Consider the following 19,518-nt stretch of genomic DNA (forward strand, 5'->3'; position numbering starts at 1 on the left):
CGGAGGGAAAATGCTCGGGAAAGGAGAGCCGAAGGATGAAGAGAAAGGGGAAAAGATGAGGAGAATTGGAGGAAGCGGCACTCGCTCTGACGTTAGTTGATGATTTCAAAGAAGTGACCATCATCAAACCTCTTGAGACAACTTTGAGTCGCGTCCGTGCCGTGGTTCCGCCAGCTCGGTTGGTGGCCTCGCAAACACACTTGCCGTGATGCTTCTCCTTCACCACTCTCTTGATAGTCAGCGTGTACGTGTCCCCGTCTCTCGAACACGCAAACTCCCCGCCAGGCTCCACCAGGTGTCCGTTGATAAACCAGTTGACCACAGTGGCGTGCTTGACAGTGCAAGCCACGACCGCCTGGTTGTTTTCCTCAGCGCAAACTTCATCCGAAGAAGCGATGACGAGCGGAGGGCTGGCCGCGCTATTTGCGGCGACCTCTGAAAGACGCGCATCCTCGCAAACAAACGAGTCTACGAGTTCTGAGGGAGGACTATGGCTAACCGGCGGGGGGGCGGATTCTGTCACACGCTTTGATTGGTGGACTTTTGTCGGATTCTGAATCCTCGCAGTCCGGAACGCCGTTTCCGTCGTGACGGCAGCAGAGTGAGAAACGGCCGCGGGGAACCCGTCGGCACTCTCCGCCACGGTCACCGTGTTCACCGTGGACGAGGAGCACTCCGGGGAGCGCTCTAAGCACCCGCACGCTTTCTGTGGCTCGGAGAGTCGCGCGAAACCCGGTCGCTCAGACTCCAGACTTTGCCGCTCCCGCGAGACCGAAGCGTGAAGAGCACGCCGGAGTTCTGATGCGAGCCGGGCTCTCTGAGGGTAGTCGCATTGGAAAAACGGGGTGAGCTCCATGAGCGCATTGGGGGTTGTGATCAGGTAGGAATGCATAAGGCCCTTAGGCTCCTTTTGCACTTTCATCTCCTGAATGTCAAGGGCCTCCAAACGGCCGACCGCATCGTCGAGCGACGCCGGATACCGACTGACTACGGCAGACTGAAGCGCATCTCTGAGCTGACGGCGAATATTTAAACGCGACTCTTTGGGCACCTGAATGACAAAGAGAAGTTCTTTAGGTAACGTTTGAGATCGGAGACACTCCGCTATCAAGAGAACCCTTTGAGGTTGGACTGAAACACTGGCGGTGTATCCTCCAGATGTTTGCGTGACACTCGACCGCTCGGGGGTCAGGATGTACTTTTCCTGAAGCGACAGCGACTGTCGTAGCGACTGACCTTCCCGGACGGGGATGGCAAAGTCTCGCTCCGCGGCTTCTAAGACGAGAGCGCTCTCGGTCGCGACCGCCGTCTCTTCTACCATTGTGGGCTTTCTGGGAATTTGGGGCTCTGTTTTTATCTCGGTCTCAAAATGCGCAGCAGCCTCAAAAGGAAAGGCGTGACCCTCTTCAAGCACTCGGACATCTGTAATATGTGCCGAATTCACGATAGTCCACGAGTCCTCTTTGTGAAGCGTTGCCCGTTGGGCTTCTAGCCGCGTTGGCGAGGGCGTCTCCTTCAATAACGGCTCCGACCGGGTGGAGACGGGAAGGACGCTAGAAAGCTCGGGCTCTGGTGCAGATCGGCAACAAAACCCGGTCGAGGACAACTCCAAATCTTTGTGGAAGTCGGCAGTCGGCACTCTTCTCTCCTGCGAGAGCGCCGCGTGCCTTCTACATTTTTCCTGCTTTGGCACCGCCGCGTGCTGGCTAGGTTTGCTTGTGCAAAGCCGGCCTTCTTTAGGCAGAACCCATAAGGAATGGATGGTCTGTAGATATTGTGTGGGCGGAAGCTCTTTTTGGGCCCGAATGGACTTCACGTCCATCTCGGATGAGAGTTCTGAGATGGCCTGACAAAGGACAGGCCTCTGCTCTTCTTGAGATACAGTGTAGAGCAAACTGGGGCCGGCCCTCAAATCCGCCTGCTCTGTCCAAGGTTTTTCACTGCTCAATTTGCCTTCTGACAACAAAACGGACTGATCGCTGATAAGCTGAAGATTCAGGACTACTTCTGTCTGCGGCAAAGGCCGCAGACTCTGACCGGACGCTAAACTCGCTACCTGTCCTAGGATATCGCTCTGCAGTGGGTATTTCTCTTCGGCGGTGAGAGCAACACTGTAGACACGGTCTTTTCCCGGACGGAGAGACTCCTGCCCGGGCGTGTACGTTTCCAATTCGCGCGCTTTGCTCAAAAGCAGCAATGATTGATTTACTGATGCGCGCCACGCCCGCTTTGGCTCTTTGACCGTCGAAGCGCGGGCGTCCGCTTCCGTCGGCAGCTGCTCACAATGACCTTCCGTGATCGGCAGCCGCCCCGCGGACTGAGACGAGTACAGAATCTTAAGCCCCTCGACCACCTCAAAACTTTTCTCCCGCTCCGGTCGGCCGAAGACTGACAATGTTCCGTCGAGGACCGGTATAGCGGTCTCCGCCGAGTGGCGGGCGACGAGCCGTCGGGACTCGGTCGAGGTCTCCGCGTACCGCGGGACGAGGCCGGCCGTCGCCCAAGCGCTCGCCGTGCCGAGCGGCAGGAGTCGCCCGGTCGTGGCCGACCGGAGCTCTGAGCGCCGCTCTTTGACAATGTCCGGCTCCGCCGCTTCCGGGCTGAGAACGCGTTCAGAGTGCCGCTCGGGGATCGCGCGTGTCTCCTGGAACGACGCCGAGAAGGATACCGCGTGGGGTGTTTTCACAAGAATAATAGAGGCGCGAGGCGGATGGCCGGGGGCCACGCAAACACGCTCGTGGATCTGCCGTGACTCTAGCACCGCGGCTCGCTGCGGGAGCCGCTCGCGGTGAGGGGTGGCCGCGTAGATGGCCGGCTCGCTGAGGGTTCCCACCTCTTCGCTGGGAATGATTTCCCGGCTCTCGCTATCAATGGTGTAAATCATCCGATTTGAACGTAATCTGGACTCTTTGGTTTCTCCGGTCACGTAGACGGTCGACGTTTTTGTTTTAACCGACTCGTCTTCAAGTTTGACGCCAAAAAGCGAAAGCCGGGCGCTACAGGTCGCTTCCCCAAAGCGGTTGGACGCCTCACAGGTATAGACGCCTACGTCCTCCCGCTTGACGCACGTGACGGTGAGAAAGCCCGATCCGTCCGAGCCGCTCGCCGTTACGCAGGAGCCGCTAGGCGGAACGCGAAGGCCGTCTTTGAGCCAGCGCACCTCGGGCCGAGGATCCCCGCTCACGACGTAAGCGAACGACGCCCGAGCTCCCTCGCGCGGCCGAACGGACTCTATAGTTTTGGAAAAGAAGGGAGGTCGGCCACACGGCACCGGCGCCGTGTGGAGCCTCTCTGTCTTTGGCGGTTCGCTCGTCTGAACGCGCAGATACGTAGTGCAAGCTTCCTGCCCGAAGCCGTTGCTGATTGCGCAGGAGTACTCTCCTTCTAACTCGGCTTCGACTCTGTTAATGATCAGAATGCACTGGTCTCGCTCACGAAGGCACTCGTAGCTCGAAGAAGTGCCGACGCTCCGGCCGTTGTGGGACCACCGCGCGGCGGGCTGGGGAAAACCGCCCACTTTGACGCTAAAGCGAGCCTTTTCTCCGACGGTCACGGCTGTCCGAGGAGAAAGTTTGCTGAGGAAAACCGGCTTTTGATTTGGTTTAGCCAAAGCCCGGGAGGAGAATTTGCTCTCTGACTGAAAGTCAACTACTGGTGTTTTGTCTGGAAGCTGCTTAACATCAGAATCACAGGAGGGACGTGTTTCCTCTTCCACTGCGATGCTTGAGCTAGAGAAGGCTGAGCGGAATGATGACAATTAATGCACGGACGACAATCCAGCGGCTCAAATGTAAACCAACAGCTTCCGTGTGTCTTTTCAATAATATGGAAAATAGTTGATATCTTCAAAACGATATGAAATGACATATCGTCATGAGGATCTCATTTCGCCAATTTGGTGATATGTTGGGCGGTGGGTACGTGTACAAGCCTGCAGCTGTCAGGCACTTACTGGCCACAGTAAAGCTATGCTCACAGTGATAGCTCCAAACAATAATAATCACCTCATAACAGTCAGACAGAAATAATAGCAAATCAAATGTCATTGAGACTCACAGTTTCAAAACAAACTTAAAATGATCACATACGTACGTAACAACAAAGCAACAAGTCACCAGACAACTTGAACATGAACTGAAGAAATAACCATCACAAAACGTGAACTTTGAATGTTACGTTTTACAGTATTATGCGCATACCGTGGTTCCTCTACATATGAAGTAAATTGGTTCCAGGACCTTGTTTGTAAGTGAAAATGCTTTTTTGTCGATCAGGATTTTCCCATAACAATACATTCCATTAATTGGTTCCACAGCCAGAAAACCTACACTAAATCCTTAATATTGTTGGTACTGTTACAAATGGCAATTACATATAGCAAAACAAATAAATCATTAATAGCAACAAAAAAAATGGAATAATAAAATAACAATAATTCCTGTGATCATGTAACAAATCAGGTTCTAATGTGGCGGACGCGTTATGCGTGCCGTACGTGAACGCGCCGCATCGCTGACGTGACAGAGCCGGTGAGGTGCGGTTGAGATTTACTTTCTCGAATGAGAACAACTGCGGCAGAGAGTAGGCGTATTGTGTTGCACAAGTTCATAAATAAATGATAAAAAGCTGACGATTTCTTTGGCAATGTTACCACAATAATAATTGTCACCTTAACGGTCTAGAACAGGGGTCCTCGAGGGCCCCTATCCAGCTTGTTTCCCATGTCTCCCTCCTTTAAAACACCTGAATCAAATGATCGGCAGGAGCCTGATAACGATCCTGATTATTTAGGTCAGGTGTGTTGGAGGAGGGAGACATGGAAAACAAGCTTGATAGGGGCCCTCGAGGGCCGGAGTTGGCTACCCCTCGTCTAGAGGTTAGCAATGTGGAGAATTTGTTCAATATGAATTTGCCTGTGTTACTATATGAACAAAATGCAACAAGTGATATAAGGATCATTTTGATTTAGTAATAATAGCTTTCCCAAGTGTCCCAAAGGGGAGTACTTCACTCGCTTTAGGTAATAATACAATAACATGGTCTACAGTCATGCACCCGTTTTGCCTGTGTGACAAATAAGAATGAGAAAAGTGAGGGGGGAAAGCTGTCAGAGTATGTTTTTTATTTATGATTAAACCAAAGTACATGATATCATGCATTTCGCTATTGTGGTATAAAATACAGTAAAGGATTTTTCGCATATCGCAGACTGCTCATTGAAACTGGAGTAGAATTGGTATACACCTGAATATTCATAAGAAAACATTGTCTCCGCCTGGTTCATTCAAAATCAAATCTATGATCCAAATGTTTTTACCTGAGACTTCCTCTTGGACGTGGATGACGGGCGCCCCGTGGTCCACCGTGACTGCAATGACAAAGAAATACAAGAAATGAAAACCCTTTTTAGCGCGAACCTGGGCGACGAGTCGCGTATCAGTTTTGGCCGCGCCGGACGTCAGAGCGCTCCTAAACTGTGAGACGGTGTAGGTGTCATATACTGTAGTGTGGAAGAGTGCCAAGGAGAACATGCAGATGCCAACCTTTGGTCATCAAGCCGCACTCGGCGTCTTCGACTGAGGTCGGGCCGGACAAATAGCCCCCTCGTCCGGGTCCGGCGTTCGTAACGGTCAGACCGCACAGGGGGCCGTCGCGTTTGCGAGAGTACGACACGCGAGCCGCCCCGTTGGAGCGGCCGTAAAGCCAAACGGCAAAGGGGAGCCCGTAAGGAACGCGATACGGCAAGAGGCCGCGGTTCTCTCGGGGGACCCGGATCAGGAAGTCGGGGCGGCGGCACAGGCGGGTGTCGGGAAAGCTTTCCAGGAGGCACAGCTGCGAGTACGCCGGCAGGGAGCCCGGTTTCTCCTCCGTCATTTCCTGCTCCGGGATCTCGGGAGAGTCTTTTCTGAGCTCCCCGGCTCCCCGTGAGGGCGTGTGCACGGTATCTGTCGCGACGGCACACTGCTCTTTGACCTTTGTCTCTTTAGCTGGGTGAGAATCATAGTTAGGGAGAGTCATTAGGGGTCACGTTAAGTTGCTCACACTTGTTATCAAGGCACACAGTATGACTGGTCAATGACACACTGGAAGACATCTACTCGCGCCGGTTATAAACGCTCGCTCGCATGAATGACACGTACTGTATGCGACAATCGGCCCCGGTGACACACGTTCTTCTGGGTGGCGGGAGTAACCAAAGCCCCTCGTCATTAGGAAGACGCTCGGCGCTATTTTATCGACGTGATTAGAAGGAGTTACCGTACATACTTGCGGATAGGTCGCTCCGGCAGATAGGTCGCACCCCTAGTTTGTGGTTGAAAAAGAAGGTATTTTATGTTCATCCTCGTATAGGTTGCCCCACAATATAGGAGATTTTTGGGCCCCTTTCCCATGCCAATATGACGGAAGTTTATGGTGAACTTTAATACATAGGAACAAGTTGAAGTACAGCAAACAAACAATGGCAATGTGGTAAATACACTGAGTTTTCTACTGTTGTTTCCTAACTGTCTTAACTCTTCCTCCTCCTCCTCATCATCACTTTCAAACATTTTTCTCATCTCCTCATCAGTAATTGCTTCACAAAAGTCATTCTCTTCCTCATCAATGTCGTCCCAGAGCATCCTCTTGAGGTGGCTTGGGAATTCAAGAATGCTGCACGACGTATAAAATTGCAGCTTCTGCCGTGATGTGGGTCTTTATTTGTTCCTTGGGCGTGTTTTGTAAATATTGTTCACGTAATTACTACATTTCATGTTTTTGTTGTTGTACAAATATTTTTTGCACATTAGACATAGAAATGTTATAGTATATACGGTAAGCGTCAATCTAAAGACCACGTCCAGTGACGTAAACGGTGAGCTGTCATTTTTATTTCAGCTGGGAAATGGATTCAAAAAATTTAGACTGGCTTGACATTGTCACCGGGGTAGCTGCATGCAATGCATGAAATGCCTTAAGCTTTATTAGTGCAGGGATGAGCACTGATCAGGCACTGTTGGATTTCCCAGCTCTTACGTTCTCCATTGCCCTGTTGTGGTGCAGACTTATGGGTTGGAATGTATCCTGACATGAGATCCTTAGTTCAAGATTTTCATACTTGTACATGTGTAGCAGACCTAAGGAGGCCGCGATAGTTTCAACTCGATACGTTCCACGACGTGCTTTTAGCAAGCCAAAATCCACTGCCAAAACTAGGTATGTTTTACAATAGTCACTTGCGTTCTGCCGCCCAGAAGCAACCTTTGTTACCAAACTTTCCGAGTAGACTTGTGGGTCACGCGTTCACATTTGTTAGGAACGTGCACGTACCTGTCTGTCAGTGGCACGCCGGTTACAACGATATCTCCGTGCGTTAGTGACACATTCACACGGGTTAGAAGTGATGCAAACGGCGTGAGCGGCTTCTAGCTCATCTGGTCAGTAGTGCGGGCGGACAAAGTTAGCGAGGCGCGGCGGCACGGAGCAGATCGGCATTTGTGAGATTGGAGAAAGAGAAAGCACCTTCCACGGTGAGGCGGGCGGAGGAGCTGCTTTGGCCGTGCGGGTTGGTGGCGGTGCAGCGGTACACGCCCTGGTCGGCCAAACTCACGCCCTGGATGACCAGGGACAAGACCCCGCCGCTCTGAGAGCTCCTGGCCCGCTCCCGCGACAGATTCTGGCCATTGTGATCCCAAACCACGCCCACGAAGGGCTGCCCGTCAAAGGAGCAGCTGAATCGGGCCATCTCGCCGCTTTTCACGCGGACGTCCCGCAGCTCCGTCAGCAGCCGAGGCGGCGGCGCTCGGATCGGAACGCCGCCGCGGCGCGAGCTCTCCGTTTCCACCTCCAGCGTCCGCCAAGATACGTGGGAGCTCTCCGAGTAAGACTCGCTAAACTCGGTAAAGGTCTGAGTCTCCAGCCTCTGACTTATCATGGCCTCGTTCAAAGTGCTCGCCATGCTAGTTAAGGTTTTTTCATCTGGGCAGCAAGACAGAGTAGAAGGGTTAAGTCAACGCACCGTTCTGGAGACTAGAGCGGATCTGTGTGGAACATTGAGCAAAGAAGTGCAACTCCCATCTTTCCACCTTCTCCGCTCCCAGCGCACAACCGCATTCGAGTGGCCCCAGCTAAGGTTGACGTTGTTGTCCCCACCCTCTTAAAGGTTGACGTTGTTGTCCCCACCCTCTTAAACGCTGCACATTTCCCTGGCTCTGAAAGCCTACAGTAATCGTTTTCCGTTTGAAAAGCATTCTACTGCGCTTCAAAGAGAACGCTACACAGATTGTAAGGATTGAAAAATCTTGCCAATGGGACCAAAACGATTGTCTCACCGTCAATATTGAGAGTGGCCGCACACATCACCATTCCTCCCGAGTTCCTGGCAAGGCACGAGTACTCCCCTTCGTGCTCCAACGCTACTCTGGGAATGTTCAACTGGCACACGTCTCCAAAACGAGACATCTTCAACGTGTCCGAATCTTTCAACTCTGTGTCGTTCAATGACCAGCTGACCTGGAGATCTGGACCAGGAGAGGTGGGTGGTTGTTACCGCCATCCACGTGTGGCCACGAGGGAGGGTGTCGCCATTTTACCTTCCCCGGAGACCGTGCACTCCAAATGGGCAGAATGTCCCGTTGTCACAAGGATGTCTCTCATGGGACAAAGCAGGATCGGAGCAGAGACCCGGGGGACACGCTCTTCTGGAACTACAGGATATCAAAACACAAAGGGCAAATTCCAACGGCAAACGGGCGGCACCGGAAGACCGTTTCAAAGTCGGCGGCGGGACGCGACCTTCCACCCGCAGCGACGCCGAGCTCTCGGCCTCTCCCAAATCGTTGGCCAGCCGGCAAGTGTAGACGGCGGCGTCCTCGGGGAAGGCTTCCAGAAGCAGCAGCGCGTACTCGTCCTCGTCACGCAGGAACTTGCGGACGGAGGTGGCGGACACGGCCTCCGAGCCCTTCAGCCAGGTCGCCCGCGGCGTCGGGAGACCGCTCGCCCTCACCGAGAAGCGGGCCGATTTTCCCGACGTCGCCGTCTGCGCCTGCAGGGGGCGCAGCACCCGAGGGGCTTCGGGGACTGACCGCAGAAGGACAAATGTTACCCTAGAAGCGTTTTGCAAATACGAGGACTCCAAAGAAACCAAGTCAACTTTGGATCCTGAAATCAACTTTGAGATGCGTGCACCGTCCGTGAAAATTGAAGTGCCGCACTTACGTTGAACGTGAAGGTTGACGGCGCTCGTGTTCCTCCCCGCGACGAAGACGTACTCGCCGCCGTCGCTACGGTAGGTTTCGCCGATGGTCAGGCGGTGCAGTCTTCCGACGGTGACGTAGCTGAAGCGTCGGTCCGGCGAGAAGCGGATCTCCGTACCGTTCCTCATCCAGCGACCTTCCACGTCGTCCTCGCTCACTTGGAACTCCAACGTGGCTTTTTGTCGCTCCACGACCTGCAAGAGTCAGAGTTTCAAATCCACCCACCTTTCCGACGACGCGTCAAAGCCCCACTTCCAAAAATGGTATTTTCATTTGTTTGTGCTTAATTAACTAGCGGGGTCTATTCTATTCGATACAAGGTGCACACTGAAGGACTCACCGTGATGTTTTTCTGAGCGGGTTCTGAGATCTTGATGTCCCGCCCCTCCACGGCGAGGTTCCCCTTGGACACGCTGGAGCCCGCCACTGCCGCGTACTCGCCGGAATCCGACAGACGGACGGACGGCAATACCAAGCGGTGCGTCCGATTCTCGGACGTCATCTGGTACCTACGGAAACCTTTTCGCTTTAGCTTTCGGTCCGGTAGACGAAAATTTACGCCGATCCCACCTGTCGGACATCTCCAGCTCCTGGCCGTCCTTCATCCAGATCACTTGGACGTTTGCTTCGGAGAGTTCGCATTCGAAAGTTGCTCTCTTCTTCTCGGTGATCTTCAAGTCCTTCAGTTGTTTGCCGAACTCGACCACGCGAGCTGATGACGACAATGACTTTCGGTCAGACGGACGCGCTAGTCCGTCGGCGTCCGGCCGTCTTTCCCCCTCCCGCCTTACCCTCCACGCGGAGCTTAGCGGAAGCGCGCGCCCGTCCGGCCACGAAGGCGTACTCGCCGCCGTCTCCGAAGTGAACGTTGCGGATGCTGAGCGTGTGCGTTTGGCCTTTAGAGCGAGCCTGGCAACGGTCGCTGGAGCGGATCTCTGCTCCGTTTTTTAGCCATTTGGAAGAGATCGCCTGGTGGTTGACCTTCACTTCCAACGTGACGGTGTCCTTCTCCTGAGCATTGATGTCTTGTAGCGCCGTCGTGATGACGACGGCTGAAAATCAAAGAAAGACTGGTGAAGAAATCACAAGCGGTCGACGCCGTCGCCGGCTTTCTGGACCACATGCGTCAAACGCCGGGCCGGCCACGACGGCGACCTCTGGCGCGTCCAATTCGGACCGTGCCGACGGACCGCCTCGAAGACCGCCGTTTTTCCAATTCAATTCACCGTTGATCATTTTGTCCACCCGATGTTAGCTCTTTCGGTCCCGTCGACAATGATAGAGGACGGGGATTCCCGACTTACGGTCGACTGTGAGCGCGGCCGACGCGCGGCGGTCGCCGCACGCGAAGGCGTACTCGGCCGAGTCGTCCTCGCCGGCGTCGGCGATGGTCAGCCGGTGGACTTTGCCCTGCGCCGTGATGCCGAACTTGTCGCTCATCTCCATCCGGGCGCCGTTTTTCAGCCAGACGGAGGGGATGTTGAGGTGCGACACGCGGCACTCCAAAGTCGCCGTCTGAGTTTCTGCCACCGTCGTGCTCTTGGGGGGTTCGGTCACGCCGAGAGCTGACGAACGGAACGAACGCAGAGATTGAGACGCTGGCGTGCCCTTCACAAAATGCCGACTTGAGCATATTTGGGAAGTTAGGTCTTTGACACAAAAGTTCCCTTGCCGGACGTTGGACAGAACAGATGCAACTCCCACTTCAACTTGAACTATTACACCAAAAGGATGCGTATAGACCCTACCCACCGACGTCACAAAATCACGTGCTCGCTGTATGGTTCCGCCCCCTTGTCCGTCATTTTGTGTCTGTATTATCAACGGTCTCAATTGATCGAGCAATTTATAATGCATTTCATGGAAGACCCGGTGCTTTCGGATGCCGTAAACTCACTTGATGCGTTGCGTAAAAGGCGTTATGTGGAAAAGCTTCAGTTTATCCATTCGCCAGATCCATATTTGATGCCTAAATCGATGTTTTTCGACCTGCTGTCTCCGCCGTATTTGCCTGACATCTGCTAGCTACCCTGATATGTAAGACTATCTTGTCCACACAAAATCAGCCTATTCTCACGAAAGTTTGAACAACTTTTAAGAGCTTGGAGGCTTATAAATACTTCGTTGCTGGTTGGGTGAAACAGGTCCTCGTCCACGAAAATTCGGCAGGAATTTATCTTGTGCTTGGAAAGGTGAGTTACGAAATTTTCAATTCAAAATCTTTTGTTATTGCTAACATCCACTGTCAAGTCTAATGTATTTCATGTCGTTTGTCAATGGAGTTAGGGCTTTGTTTATATGTTTATATGGTTTAGCGATAGCACTCTCACTACATACAGTACATACGTGTATGTTGTCGGCGATTAGCCTAGCAATGATCTTAATTGTGGTTGTCAGCCCAAAACCCTCTAAATATATATTAAATGCATCTTTCCAGATATAAAATGACTACTACATAATCTGTGGTAATCGTTTGGAGCCCAGTTTTCTCGTCGAATTGCAGCAGCCCATCTCGCGCTCTTCTCTCCGCGTCTCTCGGAATCTGGTAGAACTTCAAGTCTCTCAGTCTTCTCCGTCTATCTTCTCTGTTATTGCAACCGACCGACACACACACCTTCACCATTTTGATTAGTAATGTTAACGAGCAGAAAAACACGTCGTAAATAGGAGGAATGTACGTAGCCGTAACAGGTAAACATGATGTGTTGATGGACAATTGGGCGGCACCAGTCAGGAGGAAGGAGTTGTGACGTCACGTGGGTAGGGTCTATAGTGCGTATCTCGAGACTAAACTGCATCCGTTAAACTGAGAAGCACTTACATTCGACGGCGAGGCGAGCCGCGCAGCGCAAATGAGCGACGACGGCCGCGTACTCCCCCGCCTTGCTGGCGTCCACGTTCCGGACCAGCAGTTTGTGAGTCTTCTTCTCGGACGCGGTCTCGTAGTCCGGGCCGGGCGTCAGCTCCGAATCGTCGAACAGCCACTTGACCGGAACGCCGTCCTCCGAGACGGCCAACTCAAAAACGGCGGAAGCTCCCGGGAGGGAAGTCACGTCTTTGGGCTTCTTGGTGATCTTGACGGCTGGAGGGAACATTGGATCAGACACGCCGTCAGTAACGGTCACGCAGAAACCCCAGGCGCCGCCAGTAACACGACCCTCGATGTCACGTTGAGCGTTCGGCCAAATGAAAATGGATGACTTTTAGTCGTGTCGTTGTAACGCTTCGTGTTTTGAATGTCTCAGACGCGGCAATTTCTGGTCCCCGATCTGCTGTTCTTTGGCTTCGTGACTGCGAATGTGCAGGAAAAGCGCTTGCCGAAACGACCCTCAATTGTTGGCGTTCCTCTCAAATATTACGCGTTGAAATAAGGCCAACAAAAAGAATTGCATTGTTTTTGTCAAAGGGGGAAAATACTTGGTCCATGAACAATTTCTTACAACTGCCAGTTTTTGTCCGACGAGATGAAAACGCGCCATAGTTTATATTTTTATATAGTATGTGCAGTTAGCTAGTTATCGTAGCCGTGTTTGGTGGTATCACCCGTGAGACCGGACGTGTCGCTGCAGCTACCGCGCCCGTCCCGCAGTCGCCGGTGTCCTCTCCGGGCTCAGGGCTCGCTGGTTTTGAACACGGTGCCGCGTTCGGTGGTTTGGACATAGCCCGGTAGCAGTCTACGTCTCCTATTTAGTAAGGGTTGTAGTTCAGACAGCCGCGCTCCCGATTTAGTGCTGTTATGAAGCTGGTTTTGATGATAATTTTCAAAACCTTCTTGAAAGACTACCACCCTTGGGTTTTTGTAGACAAAAACATATTTACCGTAATTTCCCGAATATAACGCGCACTTTTTTTCCCCAAAATCAACTTGTAAAATCATGGTGCGCATTATAAACGGGTACATGGATGGAGACAGAAATATATATATATTACACATATATATATAAACCGATTTTTTTTTTATTGACACGGCCACATTGTGTTGAAGAAACGTATGCGGCGACCTGTTGCCGACCATTACGGTACGTGACGTCACCATTTTGTTTCGGTAATACTTCACTCTAATTGGCCGAATGATTTCATCTGTTTTAAATTCTGCTTTTTCTACTCTTCATAAAGCACGGAATTTAGTTTCTTGAACTCATTTGAGTCAACGTTTATTGCAGCTCCGCAACTCTGACCATAATGTAAGCACACAGACTTCCTGTGTCCGTCAACTATAACTGTCCCTCAGGAAACTCAATCCCAAATAACAATAGTTCCTATTACTGTCGTGGTCATAGCGATGAGCTCTCACGGATTTCCGACTTACATTCTCACTTTCATTTTACCGTATCAATCCATGGAAGAAACATTTATTCATCACGATGAAACGAGCAAGTTATACAGCAGCCTTTAAAAGAAAAGTCACATCTGTTTTGTTTTCTCCTAGATTCTGGTAAGCTGGAGAAGTTGTCAAATCGTATTATTACCTTAAATATTGTCAGTTTATGGTAGTGTTTTGAACTACCAATATGCTATGCTTGTGCTGTGTTTCACCAGTCAGTAAAATAACTGACATTTCTGTATCTGTACACGAGCTCTGTTTTCTTGTATTCTTCTATTTATTGGTGCTAAAAATAGGGTGCGCATTATAAACGGGTACAATATTTTTCCCTAGATTTTACAAGTAAATTTGGGGTGCGCATTATACACGGGTGCGCCTTGTATTCGGGAAATTACGGTAGTATTTGGTGGTGACTTAAACAAGACAAAGTTTGATTGAGGAAAACTGAACAAATGCAAATTTGAAATGACTGAAATAGAATAGCAAGTATTTTTGGTCCAAAAGGTTAGGAAAATGAGATACGGAAGGCTAAGGTTAGCGGGGGTCCAACTTCCACAAAGCGCTTACCTTCCACGTTCAACCTGCCGTTGGCCGACAATTTCCCCAGTTTGAATGAATAAACAGACTCGTCCTGCGGGCCGCAGTCTTTGATCTTCAAGGTATGCAGCGTGCCGCTGATGCCGATCTCGTATTTGTCGCCGGGCTTGATCTCCGCGCCGTTCTTGATCCACTGCGCTCCCCTCACGTTCTCGTGGGTCAGCTCGAGACTGAAGACGGCGTCTTGGCTCTGGATCACGTTCTGGTTCTTCAGAGTCTTCCTCACCTTCACGGCTGCCGGACAAACTCCACTTGTGATACAAATCCATCTTTGCCGGATATGTAAGTATTTCATATTTAAGGCGACCGCTGTGATTTTCAATGAGTTTAGCACGAGTCGGATCCATTGGAAGCGAGAGGCCGGCGGTTCGTTCGTTCGCCGCATCCGTCCCGCTTCAAATGGATCAGACGTCCCGTGCAAGTTAAAAAATAAAAAAAAAATTTTTAAGTCTTATTTGTTCTTTCTCTGGCTAGGAAGCAACCCCCCTCTCCCAGTTTATCACTAATAGACGTCCGATCCGTCGGAAGCGGGAAGGCGACGGCCGACGAACGCTCATTCGTTGACTGCCATCGCTCCCTCTTCTAATAGATCGGCCATCGGTGGCAGCGGATGATTTTGATGAAGCATCTTTAACAGTGAAGGGCGGAAAGGTTTCCCTACCTTCCACCTTGAGAGCGGCCGAGGTCTTGGAACTGGCGATCTGATAGGCGTACTCCCCGACGTGAGCGGCTTTGGCCACGGCGATGAGCAGGGACCTGACGCGTCCGTCCACCCGGCAGGACACGTTGTCGTCGAATTCCACCGGACGGCCGTCTTTCAGCCAGAGGCCTTCCGCCGACGGGTTGGCCACCTCGCACGCCAGCTCGGCCGTCTGCGAGTCGGCCACCGTCAAGTCCCGGAGGGGCTTGGTGATGGCGCCGCCTGGCGACGAGGTCGCGTCAGCCTCCGCCCAATCGCGCCCGAAGTCTCCCGTCGGCGACCCCCCGACGTCTCCCGTACCTGTGACGCTCAGCGGCGCCGAGCAGGTCTTCTCTCCGGCGGCGAAGGCGTACTCGCCCTCCTCGTCCTTAGTGGCGTTGAGGATGGTCAGAGCGTGCCGCTTGTTCTTAGACTCCATCTTGTATTTGCTTCCGGCTTTGAGCGGCTGCCGCTTGAAGGTCCAGAAGGCGTCCACGCCGTCGTGAGACACTTCCACTTCAAAAGTCACGTTCTCCGACTCGGCGCACTCCTTGGCCTTCATCGGGGCCACGATTTGAACGCCTGTGGAGAATGAACCGCCCACAAAAGACGTGTCGTGATGGGTCGATCGGAGCGCCGCCCCAAGTCTACGGTATATACACTTACTCTAGACAAAGACACAGTGGCGGCGGGCAAACTTAGATGGTCAAAGAGGCGTTTAACACGCATCCCGCGGGTCAAAAATCCACCGAGCCACAAAATCCTTCTAACTGATGCCGGGGCGTCAAACCGCAAATGTAAAACGTGCGAATCGACTTCATGTTTTTGCCAAATTGAAATTGACGAAACATTTCCCTAGTCCACCTAGTTACCCTTTTTTTTTCTCCCGTTTTGACTGAGAGATTAAAAAATAAAGAGAATATGAACTGTTTATTCATTTTTCTCATTCGAATTTTTAAATGAATATTTTTTAAAAAATGAAAAGGAATATATAAAGAAGACTTTATTACATAAAAAACCTTCAAAAACAATTGTGACTATTTTCCCACCCTTTTTTTCAAACGGCAATAAAATTGGAGGGTGGGGCTATCATGAGTTACCAAAGTGAGATATTTACCCCTCCTCCCCTTTTATTGAAAAAAATTTCTGTTAATCTGAAAATTAAAAATTGAAAAATGTACAGTACAGCGATTTTTTTTTTTTTTTAAACCTGCAAATATAAAAGCAAACGTAAAAATGAAAATGAGTCAAATAAATCAAAGAAATTTGTGATTTTTGCCTTATTTTAATCCATACGGAACAAATGCCAGATGGGACGTCAACGGCAGCCAAACCGGTCGTCTGGTGCAGTGTTTTTCAACCTTTACTGAGTCACGGCACGTTTTTACGGAGGAAAAAAATCTGGCGGCACACCACAAATGTTCCAAAATGACTTTCTGTACAGTATGTTTTCTCAGTATTTCTACTTACTCAGTGGACAGGTAGGATTAATGTCCCTGCCACAGTGTGGGACTTTTTGGATTTAGCAACAAGTTCAGCAACTAGCTAACTGGCTTTGAAGGGCTTTCTCATTTACCTTTGTAGTTTTTCTCCAGTTTCTCAGTGTTTTATCAAAGGCGCACTAAATAGTCCATCCTTTGAAGCGACGGGTGTTTCGTTCGGCGATGATGATTAAGCTTGCTTGGCACCACGGCGCCGTCGGATAGCTGCTCGCGTCACGTTCAAGAACTGCTCGGATTTCTAGCCGTCAGCCACCTTGCCGTCCTCGACAACGCGTTGGAATAAAGCACGTTGGCGGTCGTCACATACGGAGAAAATAGAAAGGACCGTTTCGTGTATGTCGACACTTGACGATTCTAATCAAATGATGTACAGTAGATAGGGATGGGAATTGATAGGATTTTTACGATTCCGATTCCATTATCGATATTGCTTAACGATTCGATTCTTTATCGATTCTAATTTGGGGGAAAAGAACAAACGTTTTGATTGGCATCGAGTTTGTTTACTCAGAAGTCACAACCTTACAAACTCACAACGAGATCAAAAGAGGCCCAAAGTATATATTGGCAGATAGGTTTTTGTTCTGCCTTTGGCAATATGTGTTAAAGCAGGGGTCCCCAAACTTTTTCCTGTGAGGGCCACATAACTTTTCCCTTCTCTGATGAGGGGCCGGGGTCAGTTAGTTACAGAAAAAGTGTGACGATTGCAGAAGTGCATATATGTAAAAAATTATTGTTTTTCAGAAAGCCACAATCAAATAACCCTTTCTGGATTCTTTATAATAATAATAATAATTAATAATAAAAACAATATTAATTAAACAGATAATAACCAAATAACCCTCTCTGAATTCTTCAAGGAAAAGGCCAGAAAATAAATAACACGATTGAGAAAAAAAAATCGAAATGGCCGGACCAAATGTGGAGGCGGGCCGTATTTGGGCCGCGGGCCGTAGTTTGAGGACTCCTGGAGCGCGCATACACCCATAGAAGAAATGCCGCATCCAAGTGAGTGAGAGAGGGAAACACTTCTACGAGCCTACGTTCTTTGTTAATGTTAACATCTACAGAGGCAACGCCTGTATGTATCATCTTTTGTGTTGTTGTTGTTGTGTTTCCACTCGCGATCGGACACTTAAATCCAGTTGTGTAGTGGTTTGAACGATGTGCTAATGCTAGCGAACGAATGCTAACCATACTGTTATTAGCAGCTAATCATCGCTGATTTACGTTGATGCAAACCTGTTTGTTATTGGGGACGAAATTGATTTGTTTCATTTCTATTCTTAGTTTCACTCTTCAAGTGATGGTTGAATAAAGTCAGCAAATTATACCAACGTCTTCTGCATCGTCATTTGGGAGTTTAGCTAGCTGTATAGCCGGGACTTTTATTTATTTATTTTTTTATAGCCAGGACTGAGCACTTTTATTTATTTTTTTTATAGCCAGGACTGAGCCTTAGCCTCTCTGTGAGGACAGCGCAATCGTATTCCCTACCGATGCAGTTATCTCCACCTTGCAATGACTGCAAGTCGCTTTGTTGTCATTTTTCCTCGTGAAGTGAAGACACACTTTCGAGCGTTTGAACCTACGTGCTGTCATTGTTATGTTTATGGCTGCAATGCTCGTGCTTACCCGTCGTAACCTTTCATTTTCACACTCTTTCCTGGTGAAGTGTAGTCAAACTTTGGAGCGAGTGGTTCTTGGTGCCATGCTAGTTTGATGCATCTGGACAACAAGACACGTCACGACGCAATACGCGTCTTTAGGAATCGTTAAAGGGATCGTTCAGGCTTTTTCATTGTGATGTCGAGGCCTTGAAACACTCGGAACCGGTTCCGAATTGGAATCGGATTTCGATTCCCATCCCTAAGAGAAGACGTGCCGGGTTCCACATTGTCGCGGACAGCAAGGTGGCCGACGGCTAGAAATCGGAGCGGTTTTTGAACGCGACACGAGCAACACCTCGCTCATCTGCACGTGACCGAGAGCTTTCTACCTACTCCTTCCTTCCAACTCCGGCCGACGATGTAAAAAGAAAAAAAAAAATGCGATATTGGATCACTCCCCGCGGCACACCTGACGATCTCTCACGGCACGCCGGTTGAAAAAGACTGGTCTGGTGGACCAAGACCTTTGTTCAGACTGAGAGCCAGAAGGGGATTTTTAGCCCATCCAGATTGAAAGTGGATTGCTCTTTGGTCCTAGGACAGAAATGTGATTTTTGCTAGACGGATTGAAAGCATATATGGGAGGTCATTTCATATCGATGTTTATACGGATATGGAGAGTCCTAACAGGCCCAGATCCGATTTGGACACTTGCTAAAAATACGGTAGTACTGTGAAGAGTAGCTAAAGCTAAAAATGAGATTTGAGGAGGAACGGATCCCGTCGCCTGCAGTCGAAGAGAGTAAAGTAGAACGGAGAGGAAGGACTCACTCCGCACGGTCAGGTCGCAGGCGGTCTGGGCTCGGCCCGCCACCAGCTTGTAGCGCCCTCGGTCGGAGGCGAAGGTTCTGGCGAAGACCAGGCGCTGCTTGGCTCCCTTGGCCACCGCCTGGACCCGCTCGTCGGGCGTCACGGCTCGGTCGTCGCGGTACCACTTGACCGAGCTGACGTCCTGCGCGGAGATCTTGGCCTCCAGGACCGTCTTGGCGCCTTCCAGCGCGTCCGCGTCCCTCAGCGGCGTCGAGATGCCGATCGCTGCGACGGCAGAAGCTCGGTCGGGGCGAGGCGGGAGGAAGCGCGCCCCGGCCGGCGCGGTTTCGGCGCATCTTACTTTGGACGCTCAGCTTGGCGGTGGTGGAGATCCCCTGAGCCGGAACGGCGAAGGCGTAGACGCCGGCGTCGTCCTTCTCGGCGTCCTCGATCAGGAGTTTGTGAATCTGCTTGTCCACGACCACGTGCGCGCGGTCCGAGGCGGCGACGGCTCGCCCGTCCTTGGTCCAGGTGCCTTCCACGTTGCCCTGCGAGAACTTAACCTCCATCTGGGCGATGTCGCCCTCGCACACGGTCAGATCGGACAGAGGCTGCAACAAGGTCACCGGCCGGACTGAAACAAACCAAACGGGAAAGTCGGCGGGCGTAGTCCAATTCAGAGACTCGGGGCGGGAGCCAAATACGTCGGGTTGATCCAATTTGATCAACTTTCTTGTATGTCTACATCTTGAAGTTCAGC

General features: G+C 50.9%; 1 protein-coding gene across 1 annotated transcript in view; it reads right to left on the reverse strand.

Annotated features, from left to right (window-relative positions):
- ttn.1 (titin, tandem duplicate 1) overlaps positions 1 to 19,518 on the reverse strand; it is a 155,628-nt gene that overhangs the window by 115,012 nt on the left and 21,098 nt on the right. Inside the window, exons 24-41 of the mRNA XM_057851593.1 lie at positions 19,120 to 19,392; positions 18,780 to 19,043; positions 15,158 to 15,418; positions 14,819 to 15,079; positions 14,128 to 14,391; positions 12,058 to 12,318; positions 10,541 to 10,801; positions 10,028 to 10,288; positions 9,807 to 9,948; positions 9,577 to 9,745; positions 9,199 to 9,430; positions 8,776 to 9,060; positions 8,574 to 8,687; positions 8,313 to 8,501; positions 7,504 to 7,959; positions 5,544 to 5,987; positions 5,318 to 5,368; positions 130 to 3,738 (exon numbers count right to left, since the gene is read on the reverse strand). Of these exons, the coding sequence (XP_057707576.1) occupies positions 130 to 3,738; positions 5,318 to 5,368; positions 5,544 to 5,987; positions 7,504 to 7,959; positions 8,313 to 8,501; positions 8,574 to 8,687; positions 8,776 to 9,060; positions 9,199 to 9,430; positions 9,577 to 9,745; positions 9,807 to 9,948; positions 10,028 to 10,288; positions 10,541 to 10,801; positions 12,058 to 12,318; positions 14,128 to 14,391; positions 14,819 to 15,079; positions 15,158 to 15,418; positions 18,780 to 19,043; positions 19,120 to 19,392 (7,797 nt within the window). The remainder of the gene's footprint in view (positions 1 to 129; positions 3,739 to 5,317; positions 5,369 to 5,543; positions 5,988 to 7,503; positions 7,960 to 8,312; positions 8,502 to 8,573; positions 8,688 to 8,775; positions 9,061 to 9,198; positions 9,431 to 9,576; positions 9,746 to 9,806; positions 9,949 to 10,027; positions 10,289 to 10,540; positions 10,802 to 12,057; positions 12,319 to 14,127; positions 14,392 to 14,818; positions 15,080 to 15,157; positions 15,419 to 18,779; positions 19,044 to 19,119; positions 19,393 to 19,518) is intronic.

Source organism: Corythoichthys intestinalis, chromosome 12 (genome assembly GCF_030265065.1).
Source record: "Corythoichthys intestinalis isolate RoL2023-P3 chromosome 12, ASM3026506v1, whole genome shotgun sequence".
Classification (NCBI taxonomy): Eukaryota; Metazoa; Chordata; class Actinopteri; order Syngnathiformes; family Syngnathidae; genus Corythoichthys; species Corythoichthys intestinalis.